The sequence below is a fragment of the Vombatus ursinus genome, unplaced genomic scaffold (assembly GCF_900497805.2).
Source record: "Vombatus ursinus unplaced genomic scaffold, bare-nosed wombat genome assembly UNPS02009835.1, whole genome shotgun sequence".
In the NCBI taxonomy this organism is placed as follows: Eukaryota; Metazoa; Chordata; class Mammalia; order Diprotodontia; family Vombatidae; genus Vombatus; species Vombatus ursinus.
The window spans coordinates 5,440,612-5,453,126 of record NW_020949613.1 but is presented as its reverse complement, the minus strand read 5'-3'; the positions used below and the strand labels follow the sequence as shown (position 1 = coordinate 5,453,126).

General features: G+C 37.7%; 1 protein-coding gene across 11 annotated transcripts in view; it reads left to right on the top strand.

Moving 5' to 3' along the window:
- DST (dystonin) overlaps window positions 1-12,515 on the top strand; it is a 445,378-nt gene that overhangs the window by 415,428 nt on the left and 17,435 nt on the right. For all 11 annotated transcript variants that reach the window (XM_027852998.1, XM_027852999.1, XM_027852997.1 and 8 more), the window contains 5 exons: window positions 2,136-2,330; window positions 2,876-3,004; window positions 8,669-8,812; window positions 9,714-9,902; window positions 11,194-11,323. In XM_027852998.1, the coding sequence (XP_027708799.1) occupies window positions 2,136-2,330; window positions 2,876-3,004; window positions 8,669-8,812; window positions 9,714-9,902; window positions 11,194-11,323 (787 nt within the window). The remainder of the gene's footprint in view (window positions 1-2,135; window positions 2,331-2,875; window positions 3,005-8,668; window positions 8,813-9,713; window positions 9,903-11,193; window positions 11,324-12,515) is intronic.

Genomic DNA, 12,515 nt, shown 5'->3' with positions numbered 1-12,515 from the left:
CCATTGATTTCTATCAATAATTGGCCCTAAGTAAATATTTGTTGAATTTAATTATAAAGAACAATTTTCTATTCACTCTTACTTAAAGAATCATCTTATAAATTGAGTGATGATAAAGAATCTGCAATGTTCCTTTTTCAGTAGAAATATAGTTCTCTCATTGCCCAAATATTTACCAGTCCATCCAATTTTTAGGTATCTATTTTCAAGGTCAGGAAAAAGGAACTAATAGCATATTGTCAAGGCAAAAAGTTAATACATTAATAATAACTTGGAAATTCTCGTATGGAAATGACACTGAGTTATTCAAGGATTGTGTTTGTATGACAGAGGTAGTACCTTTCGTGACCATATCTACCATTAGAATGGTCAGTTAAGTTTAGTCAAACTAGTTGTTTGGCTGGAATGATTTTTTTGAGTGATTTTATCAGCATAAATGTAACGTACAACCAAATTTATGCAAAGATGTGTAGCAGGTTGGAGATCACATAAGTTTCTGATTATTTTTTAAAATTAGCTAATTTGCATCTTTATAGAATATTTTATATTGATTGAAACATCTAGTCTTGTATGTGAAATTTTGGACTGTGCCTGAGAAACTCTAGGGTCTGTTTCCAGACCCACTTCTTACTCTATGCCCATACACAAAAAAAATCCTTCCTGTGCCATGTTGATTCAACCCACAAATATTTACTGAATACCCATTGAATACTAGCTATTATGCAGTTGTATGTGAATGGATGTCTAAGCAAAGATTATGGTAGAAAATGATTTAATAAAGCATTGCTAAAATAAATACTGTCTCAGTAAGAATAAATGAAAGGAAAATGTCAATTAAAATTTATACTTTATAATGATAATTTATATTTTAAAATTATATTTTAAAATTTAAAATAATTGTAAAACAAAATACACACTATGAGTAGAAGGTAAGCAAAATGAAAACTTTGCAACAGCCCCTGAAGTATGGCAAGAAAAAGATGTAAGCTGCCATATTTGAAAACTAAAGTCTATTGAAAAAAGAAAAGACGTGTAAAGCTAATGCAATAGACATTTTCTAAAAATGAGAACTATGGGGACTTTCTTAAGATTCCCCTGGGGTCCTACCTGGACATACTCATTAATATAAGGCAAGATCAGTAGAAATGTTTCTTTAAAACACCTTTAAATTAAGAGATTCAGTTTGAGATCCTGAGATTATGTTAGGTAGCTTCTCCCCATTCCCACAATCACATGATCATCAGCCTACTATAATGATGATAATGATGTTGATAGCAGTATTTACATAGCTCTTTAGGGTCTGCAAAGCACTTTATAGATATTGCCTCATCTTATCCTCACAACCCTGGGAGGTAAATACTGTTATTATCCCCATTTCACAAATTATAAAAACTGAAGCAGAGCTTAAGTGACTTGCCCAAGGTCACACAGGTAGTAAGAATCTGAGGTTGGATTTGAACTCAGGTCTTCCTGGTTCCAGACCCAATACTCTGTCCTAGGTGCCACCTAGAAATTGTGGCACTTTGGCATGTATAAGTATTTATTTGTATGTATTTGTATATATGGGTGTATATGTGTATATTTGTATATATATATTATATATATAGTGTATATATATATACACACACACACACACACCCATGTACACATATACACATATATTAGTTAAATTGTACTAAATTGTACTACTAAACAAAGTAAAGATGATACTGTCAAGCAGAACATTTATTAAATGCTTGTGCTATGTGTTAGGGATTAAAAAAAAAGAAAATCTCTGCTTTTAAGGAGTTTACATTCTATTGGAGAGGAGATAGCATGGATATAAATAAGAAGATAGAAAATGTTGACAGAGTTGATGGAGGGTACCCTTAGAGGGGCCAATGCTAGCAGCTAGAGGGATGGAGAAAGGCCTCTTACAGAAGCTGTCCCATGAACTGAGTCTGGAAGGAAGCCAGGGATTCTCAGAAGCAGAGGTGCCAAGGGAGAATCTCTCTCCCCTATGAGGAGACTATGAAGAGGAATGAGAATGATGTGTGTTCAGCTATCAGGTCTTCTGAGAAATTACTAGCAGAACATTGTGCCATTTGGAAAGGATTGTTTGTGAAGATTTATTTATGAAACTCTGGTGGTCTTAGGTCTTCCAGAAGGAGCTGGGGAAAAGGACAAGCAGTGTGCAGGCTCTCAAGCGGTCTGCTCGGGAACTTATTGAAGGCAGCCGTGATGACTCCTCGTGGGTTAAAGTCCAAATGCAGGAATTAAGTACTCGGTGGGAGACTGTATGTGCGTTATCAGTATCAAAACAGACCCGATTAGAAGAAGCCTTGCGCCAGGTAAACATGTTTGTTTGCTTGTTTGTTTTTTTATTGCCACAAAGAAAAGGCTAGAAAATTTTATTGTGTTAGAGATAGATGTTGCCTGGGAATTTTTATCAGACGACATAGTCTGAAGATGGGATTAGCGATTTACAAAATTATTATAGCATCATTACATATTTTTAGTTAATGATGCTTTTAAAGGGGATCTGTCAGATCTTAGATCAAAGGACTACTTTCTCACTTTTTCAACTTGAATGGATGACAAAGTATAATCAAGCTTCCTATCAACTCTAAATGAGGTGGTTGAAAGCAAGAATAAATTTTAGTCTTCCTGAAGACTGCAGACTGCAAAGATACATTTGATATCTTTTTACAGTTATGGAAATACAGCAGCACAGATCACTGACTTTTAAAATGAAAAGTCACTGCACACAATTAATCAATCTAAAGCTAGTTTTCTTATTGTGGGAAAGTATCTCCTGATAAAATATTTCTGTTGCATTTCCCTTCATAAGTCATATTTTTTATTTTATTTTTTTCTCTCACATATGAAATGTTAGGCAGAAGAATTTCACTCTGTGGTGCATGTCCTCCTGGAATGGTTGGCTGAGGCCGAGCAGACACTTCGGTTCCATGGCGTGCTCCCAGATGATGAAGAAGCACTCCGCAACCTCATTGATCAGCATAAAGTGAGTGAGAAACCAAAGCTAAGTAAAATTTAACTGGGTATATAAAGTGTTGTAGGAAGAAGCAATATATTAGTGTTCTGAAATAATCATTTCCCCCACTACTTTTGATTTTGAAAGTTTAAAATTTGGGTACTTTTTCACCCCCAGCAAACAATATATACGTGTCCATATGTACACGTGTAGAAATATCCATATGTAAGACATGGAAGCCAAGAGTCCACTTTATTAACCCCAGACCCATTCCCAGCTGGAGTTTTCTTTTATTTGATGTTTCTTGGGTTGCCACCTGTAATTGCTTGTGTGACATCTGTCAAAAGGCCACACATAGTGGATCTTTCCTCTCCATAATACCATAAAAACAAATCTTTATCTAGATCCTTTCCCCTCTTCGACCTTTTACCTGTCCTCTCCCCTACATTGGTGCTGGGGGTAGTTGTTCTGATTCTCCTTTAAATTCTGCATCATTTGGCAATATTGACTGCTCCCCTCCTCAATAAGCTCTCCTCCTTTGTTTTCTATGACAATTCACTCTTACATTCCTGCTTCTATTTTTCTGACTACTACGTACCTGTCTCCTTTTGTAGATCTTTATGTTCTTTCCATTACATATATAGGGATGTCCCTCAAAGATCTATGTTTAGACCACTTCGTTTCTCTCCACATTCCCTACCTTGGCAATCTTATCCATTCCCATGGTTTTAGCTGTCAGACTTCAAAATCTTTATTTCTGCCAACAATTTACATTATTTAAATCTCTCCCATAATCTGTATTCCTATATTTCCAGACCCTGCTGGGTGTTTCTCCTGAGCATTACAAATTCAACATACAAAGGATGAATTCTTTTAATCCCTTCAAAACCTGTCCTTCTATGTAACTTCTCTATTTCTATTGATGGTACCACCCAAACCTCTAATTTGTTAATGCTCATAACCACTTAAGTATTTTTGACTTTTCCATCTCCCTCACTCCCCACATCAAATCAGTGGCCTGATGCTATTGTATCTATTTCTGCAGTTTTTCTTGCATACTTCCTGTCCTTTGCAGCACCCAGTGTAATTATCCTCATTCTGATATGTTCTACAAAATGAAAGCTGCTTGATGGCAGGGACTATTTCATTTTTGTCTTTGTAGTATAGTGCCTTTGCACCCATTAGGCACTTAACATTGTTAATTGCTGTTGAACCTGTTCCCCACTTCTAAAAAGAACATGAATTGTATTTTGCAAGCAGGGTTGTTTTCATTCCAGACTTTTTTGTACTAAATCACCTTGGAAGTTTCTTTTCAAGTGAAAACAGCAGATACTTCACAAATGTCTTTTATGTTTATCAAAGCAATTCTCTGAAAGCCTGACCATTTTCTTTCATTTAGGGGACTTACATATTTCTTTAAAAATGAATGTTCTTCATCTAGAGTTTGGAACATTTTTAATTTTATAAACAGCTTTGTAAATGGATTGATTTTTGACTTTTTAGTAATACAAGCAAATAATTACATTACTAGACACAATAGATAAGTATTTGATCCTACCAAAGAAAGAATGCCAGTGTGTTTTCAGGCTTGGTATTTTCAGCAAAAATTAATGGAGTTTGCCAGTCACCTAAAGAGAATGGCCCACATGTCTCATAACAGATGGCTTTTCACCTTTGACTGTAAAAGTGAGGAATTCTCAATGCAAACAAGACATGTACTGCTGATGACAGCATTTGTAATTAACTCAGATAGTTTTCAGCATAACCCTGTCCTTGAAGGTCATGTAGAAAACACATCATTAATTACAATAATAGAGGGAATACATCATCAATACAATGGCTTCTCACTTTAACTAATGTGCCACTACTGTTGACATTCCTTCTGAGCCCTTAACAATGAAGTATTGCATTGTTGACAATAAAGTAGATAAGGATTTATAGGTGTCATCTAAAGAAATGAGATGCTAAAATATTAGAACCATCAATATAATAGAAGAGACATAACATAAATATTATTGGAAAGCATTCAGGTTCATTATTTTGAACATGAAGGTTAGAGCGTATTGCTATGGGTAGATCTTCCTTTAGGAAGCTATCTTAATATAGTTTGAGTAAGGTTTGGTATCCCACGGTGAAGTACAAGGAAAGGGCATCAGTCTCTCTTAGGTGCCACTTATGTTGTCAAGGGGAAGAACTCAGGGGCATGTGGTTCTGGGCCTGCTCCTAGTCACATTTCTGGTGTCAGAGAGAAGGGGCCAGGTCTTACACTGGAGGCACAGGCTTTGCAGTCTTAACCATTGCTTTCTATGTTTCTATAGCTTTATCATGGGGAGTTAATTACCAAGACTGTTGGTCGCAACATTGGACAATAGCTCTTGCTTGTAAGGGAGAAAACTGTTGTGATCAGGATGAGCACCACCAGACAGAACACAGCCAGTAGTGAGAAGTAAAGCAACTATGCTTTGTTAAGGGGAAATACAATAGGAGAGACAGTCTGTGTAGATGGAAATAAATCAATTCCACTGGGGCACCCAAACTGGTAAAGTCCAATGAATTTTTAAGAGGCTCTTATTTGGTTCAAGCAGGACCAGACTTTGTGCATGTGTGTGTGCGCGTGCGCGTGCGTGTGCGTGTGCGTCTTGGGGGGTGGGGAGTGGGGTTAGTAGGGCTACCAAAGTCCTTACAGAGGAATCCAGCTGAGTTCAGGAGTTTTCTTTGTTCTAAAGTGCGGATGACTCAATAAATGATTCAGTAAACCTCAGATGACTTAGTAAATATTCACAGGGGCACTGTCCAGAAGGGGCTCTTTTCTTGCTTCACCAGATCTCAAAGTAGTTCCTAGAGACCCTGGGTCTACTGAATAACAGATCTAGGATGTCCTTGGAGAACATGTATTGGCTGGCCAGAGTAGTTACGTGACTTCCTCTGGTGGTTCTGAGATAGCTGAGTTACTTTAAAGAGTCCTTTGAAGTTCTAACTGAATTCAGATGCCCTGACTTCAAAGGACACTTTAGACTAGATTAGCATTCTCAGAAGAACCCGAAGTCTTTCTATTAGGAGAAATAGAAGTCATATTTTTAATGAGTAATTTGAATATCAAACCTAAATAGTGTTTCTAAGCAGGTGAAAAGTTTAATCCTTTTTATGGAATTATGTAAAGTTGACAGCTGCTGACCAGAGTGACTTTTTGTTGATTCTTTTCCCATTATCTTTTGTAGCATGTTATTTCTTTATAGTAACACAATAACTTTCTTAACCACAAATTATTTGTCAACATTAGATTTATGAGATGGTGATTAAAGGGGAAAGTCAGTTATAATACTTAAAAGTCTCGTGATTATATTGATGTAGGGACTCCCACCACTGACAAAGATCACACAACTCTTCTTAATAGATGATCTTTCTGAATGACTGCCCCGCCTCCACCCACCCCACCAAATTCATCACCTGTAGCCAGCCTTCTGATGAATAGCCTCTCTGATTTTTTCTTAACTGGACTTCATAGGACAGACGTAATAGGGTCTGTATCCAAAGCCTTTTCTGCTTGGTGTCAGACCTGCCAGAGCTTTCATTATGCTGCTGCTAATGTGGTTTTCCTAAAGCTCAAATCTGTTTGTGCTCCTACCCTACTCAGTTAGCTCTACTGGCCCTTATTGCCCCTAGGATCAAATATGAACTGCTGTTTGGAATTTAAAGCCCTTCTTTCAGAACTTAGTCCCAACAGCCTTTCTAGGCTTATGATATATTACTTCCCTTCATGCATTCTGTGGTCCCACCACTGGCTATGCTGTGCCTCCTCTATGCTATTCTAACCCTGTTTTAGGTACTTCCACATTGGCGATCTCTTCCCTTGCTTGGAATTTTCTCCCTCCTCACCTCTGTCCCCTGGCTTCCTTGAGATCTTCTTCAAGATTTAGCTCAAATCCTACCTTCTGTAGGAAGCCTCTCCCTGTACCACCTACTACTAGTGCCTTCTCTCTCGTTTGCTTCCCACTTCCACTTTATTTATCTCATGTGTTTGCATGTTACCTGTTCCATTAGAAATATGAGCTTCTAGGTAGTGAGGTAACATAATGGACAGAACAATGGGCCTGATGCAAGGAAGTCCTGAGTTCAAATTCTGCCTCAGACAGTTACTAGCTTAGTGACTCTGGGCAAGTCATTTAACCTCTGCCCCAGTTTTCCCAACTGCAGAATGTATGTGAAAGCATCTAACTCCCAGGTTGTGAAGATCAAATGGCATAATATTTGTAAACCACTTAACATAGTGCCTGGCACATAGTAGGAGATTAGTAAAAAGCTTGCTCCTTTTCCTTCACTTCACCCTTGAAAGCAGGGACTGTGTTTGCCTTTCTTTGTATCCCTAGCCTTAGCACATAGCAGGAACATAATCAATTCTTGTCAACTGACTGGCTATGTTTTATTTTGTTTGCTTTGTTTTGTTGGGAGTGAGTGGGGGGAATGTGGGTCAGGACCTTTAATTTTATCAAAGCAGGAAACTCCCATAGAGAAAAGTATTCCTTCTCCCAGAACAGATTTGCGGGTGTTTGTGTAACTGGTATTCTTGACAGTGTTGCCTAGGGCACTGAAAGGACCTGGATGGCTTAAACTCAGGTCTTTTTGACCCCAAGATTGGCTTTATCTATTATACTGTGTTACCTCTGGTAAATTATGTGTGTAGTAGGCTATGATAAAGTAGTAAAATCAGTGTTACACCCACAACCTTCATTTGGGGTGTTAACTGTGTTGGAGTTGGGAGGGTACTGGCTGCCTGGGGAAAGCTTCATAAATAACTGTGTTTAAATTTTTCCTAGTCCATTTGAAGGTAAACAGGGATGAACTAATGTTAAAATTAGAAATTCATCCAATTTTGTCATTTATCCTAACCTTTTTTCTGTACCCCATCCCCATTCAGTAGCAGTCCCTGTCTTCAAGACTCCAACACTAGTTATCTATACTTATTGTTCTGTTGACTGTACGTACCCCCACCATTACCTCAGCAAAACATTCAAATTTTAAGCCTTTTTTCTATAGTTATGGAACAAAAAGCTCTCAAAAGGCTTTTTGGATTGATTGGTTCTTAGTAAATGTTACTGGAATTGAAAGGCTTTCCCTGTAACTTGATTAAGGCCCAGTAAGGTGGTTGGAATGTTTGGAGTGGTGGGGTGCTGGTAGAAATGTACCCTACAGGTAAACTGGAGATAATCCTTTTAGCATGACTTGGGAATAGGGCCTGAAGGAATGCTCAGAACTGAGAATATGTTGTCTTGGGAACTGTTAGGGAGCCAAGGAGCCTGTGTCACTTATTTGCAATCTTACAAGACTTGGCTTCTTGCCCAGCACAGCACTGGTCTGAGGCTAACATGCTTCCTCCCTCCCAATCTTACCTTTCTCTATCTCCCATAACTTCTCCCTTCTATTCTTCAAGACTCAGATTTTATTTCCTATTAATATCTAGTGATTTCTTCAAAACACACACACACACACACACACACACTCACTAGATGTGACTTGATTATTTATTTATTTTTTTCCTGGAAGTGTGAACCAATTCAAACTCCGAAAGAACCACTGGGTTTTTTTTTTTTTTAAACCTGCTGGAATCAATACAATTAGCTAAGAAAAATGATGGTTTTACTCAACTTCTTTTCAACTAGTGCCAGTGACTAATTGAAACAATTTTTTCTACTCTAGGAATTCATGAGGAAACTGGAAGAGAAAAGAGCTGAACTAAATAAGGCAACAGGTATGGGAGAAGCTGTCCTGGCCATCTGCCACCCTGATTCCATTACCACCATCAAGCACTGGATTACCATCATTAGAGCTAGGTTTGAGGAGGTCAGTATGATACAAATAATCAGCATAATGCTTGACAATCTTTTATAAATTGGAGACCAATTAAAATGCAGTTAATAACTGTGGGAAAATAATAAAGTTGTGTAGAGTTTATTTTGGCTGGGGAAGGTCGAGGGAGGGAAGAGGTGTTGTGGAGTTAATGATACTTACAATTAGACAGAGCAAATATCTTAACCCATAATTAGCCTCTGTATTTCATTTTGTTTAGAGTAGAATTCCTGTGGATGTTGGCTCTGAACATTTATAGACAAAAGTTTGGCACTCTGTACTTCATTCCAGCCTTTGGGCCCATATTAACTGGGTTAAGTAAACCAGCAGTTCAGTATTATTCCAATTGTGGTATGTTTCCCAAGTGAGTTTATTGATATACAAAAAGGTAAAATATTCTGTATCTGAGGTGATGATTGGATTTGTAGATTGGGTTGTACAGAGTTGGTCTGTGTTATGGAGATTGTACCGACCTTCTAGGGAAGTATGTCCTTCAACTTAAATTAGAAAGTAAAGGAAAGCAGAGGTTTTTGTAGTCCTTAACTTCCTGAGACATATCTTAGAGGACTCATCTTCCCTTAGTACTGCTCTTTAAGACCAAATAAAGGACTTGGAGGAATGATGGTTATGTCCCATTATGGTCTGTCTTACCAACTTCTAAAGACTTGTTGGTTCAAATTCCTTGTGTTAAATCAGTGGGTAGGTGTAGACAATTACACTGAGGTGAGTTTGAATGACAGGAGAGTAGAATAATGAAAGAACACAAGAAATAGCTAATCAATACATTTGAAAAGTAGGTGTCCTTGCACATAATTACTGTTGCATTAGCAGGAATGGGATTGCTATTTTACAAATTGAAAGAGCTTTGGAAAACAGATCTCTACTTTGATAACAGGTCCTGGCATGGGCAAAGCAGCATCAGCAGAGACTGGCTAGTGCCCTGGCTGGTCTTATCGCTAAACAGGAATTGCTGGAAGCTTTGCTGGCTTGGTTGCAGTGGGCAGAGACCACACTCAGTGAGAAAGACAAAGAAGTCCTCCCCCAGGAGATTGAAGAAGTGAAAGCCCTCATTGCAGAACACCAGGTAAAAATGGACTTTACCTTAGTTGTGTTCAGACATCTGGGAAGAACGAGGAGCGAGGGCATTTCAGCTGTGATCTCCTCTTAGACAGGAATTGAGAAAATGGATTGGGAAATACATGTTCCATGGTTTAAAGCCAGGGTGGGGATCCTGTGACCTTGAGGCCACATGTGGCCCTCTAGGACCTCAAGTGAGCCCTTTGACTGAATCCAAATTTCACAGAAGAAATCCCCTTAATAAAAGGATTTGTTCTGTAAAACTTGGATTCGGTCAAAATGCCACACCCAAGGACCTAGAAAGCCACATGTGGCCTCAAGTTCACAGGTTCCACACCCCTGGTTTAAAGGTAACTCCTTTAAAACTTAACTATTCACATTCATTTTCCCAGCAGAATGAACACCCAAGTAGATTTTGGGACTTGTTATATGGTCTTGGACCAAACTTAATGATTTAAAGTCATTGTTATGAAGAATCTCACTATTATCAATCCTCCTTGTTTAGAAAAGATCTTAAGAAAATGTAGCAAAAACCCCAAGGGTCAGAAATACATGATAATTTTTAAGGCTAGAGATCATTATTTGGAACCTTGAAGTGATTGATGTAAGTCTTTACTTGCTTTTGTTTATCCATCGTGTACTCAGGGTCTTTCCCTAACTGGCCTACTTCTTGCTACTTATACATAATATTCTATCTCCAGTCTCTGTGCCTTTGCATAGAGGGTATCCCCACATCCTTGAATCTACTCCCTCCTTACCTCCACAAGGTCTTCCCTAATTGCTCCAGTTTATATATAGTGCATTTACCTCTATGTGTACATATCGCCTCTCCCCCCCAAAATCCCCCAAAGCAGAACAATTGAATGTAAGCTCCCTGAGGCCTGGGAATACTTAATTTTTGTTTTTGTGATTATAGTGCCCAGCATAATGCCTGGCAAAACTACGTATGTTGTATAATAAGTGCATGTATCTGAAGTCTTAAATTGCAGAACAGGTGCTGACTTACATTGGTAGGAGTTTCTTCCCAGAGAGTACTTCGTGTCAATGAAATCACAGATCTGGTCCAAAAATAAACAAAAATCATAGATGTGTATTTTTAATTTTTTTTTCAGAGAACCAAATAGCTGTGATATTTATTTGTTACAAGGTCAGATAATTTCAAAGAAAAACTAAAATTTCTCAGTTAGAAACAAGGGCAAACTAAGTTAAACTAACTTAGTTTTTTGTTTTTAACCCATTTCTGTATTATAATTTATTTACTTTGGCATATTCTTAGGCAGCTGTCCTTTTCATTACAGACTTTCATGGAGGAAATGACCAGAAAACAGCCTGATGTGGATAAGGTTACTAAGACCTACAAGCGAAGAGCAGCTGATCCCTCTCCTTTACAATCACATATTCCTGTCCTAGATAAGGGGAGAGCAGGAAGTAAGCAATAACATCATTTGGAACAATCACAAATACTTTTTCCCCCTAGGAAAAATGACTGGTTTCTAATGAACTAAGATGGTCAGTCCAGCAAAGTAAATTTACTTTTGCATTACATGCACAATTAGTCATAAGACGGGCCTTATATAATAGATGCTAGTTATTTTAAAAATGATTTGCTTAGCTAGTCTATCATAAAAGATTTTTACGAAAAAGCACAGGCCTAAGAACCCATGGCACCGCTTTTCCCAAAGATATCTAACCTACCATATGTGTAACTGTGATCTGCAAACAGAAGGGATTAACCCTTTATGAATTAGTGTACATGTCATTTTTATAGTGATGAAGCATAATGTGTAGTGTGACATAAAATGATTATTGCATGATTAAAGTATGCCCACTTGTTAATGTTTATTAATGATTAGCAAATGACCAGGGTTACATATTATTTCTCCATCAAATGCTTTATTTCCCTTCACCAGGTATCTAACATGAGACTATATTGTTAAAATGCCCACAGAAAAATACTTAGCTGTAGAGATAAGAATAAACAGACATTATTTATACCTTTTATTTGTTGTTGTTCAGACATTTTAGTCATGTCCAAGTATTTGTGACCCATTTGGGGTTTTCTTGGAAGAGATATTGGAGTGGCTTGCCATTTCCTTATCCAGCTCATTTTATAGATGAGGAAACTGAGGCAAACAGGGTTAAGTGACTTGCTCAGGATTACATAACTAGTAAGTGTCTGAAGTCACATTTGAACTCAGGAGGATTAGCCTTCCTGACAACAGACTCAGTACTCTATCTACTGCGCCACATAGTTGCCTTTTATTATTATAGTGGAAAGAGTGCTGACTTATAGTCCAGATCTGGATGCTACAGATAGTTCTATTGCTAATTAATTGTGTGATTTCAAATGTGTCAGTTAACTTTGCTAGGCTCTAATGACCTCATTTGTCAAATGGGAGTAATATGATCTACACACCATACTTTGCCTGTCTTGGTGAAGACTATTTTGGTGTGTTAATGATAACAGTCTGTGGGTAAATAATAAGAATTCATACTTATTATCATAACAGTAGCCAAATACATACTCCCACTCACACACACTCTCTCTATCTCTCTCTCTTACACTCTTTAAGACTTGCAGAGTGCTTTATAAACTGAATGTTATTACCCATATTTCATA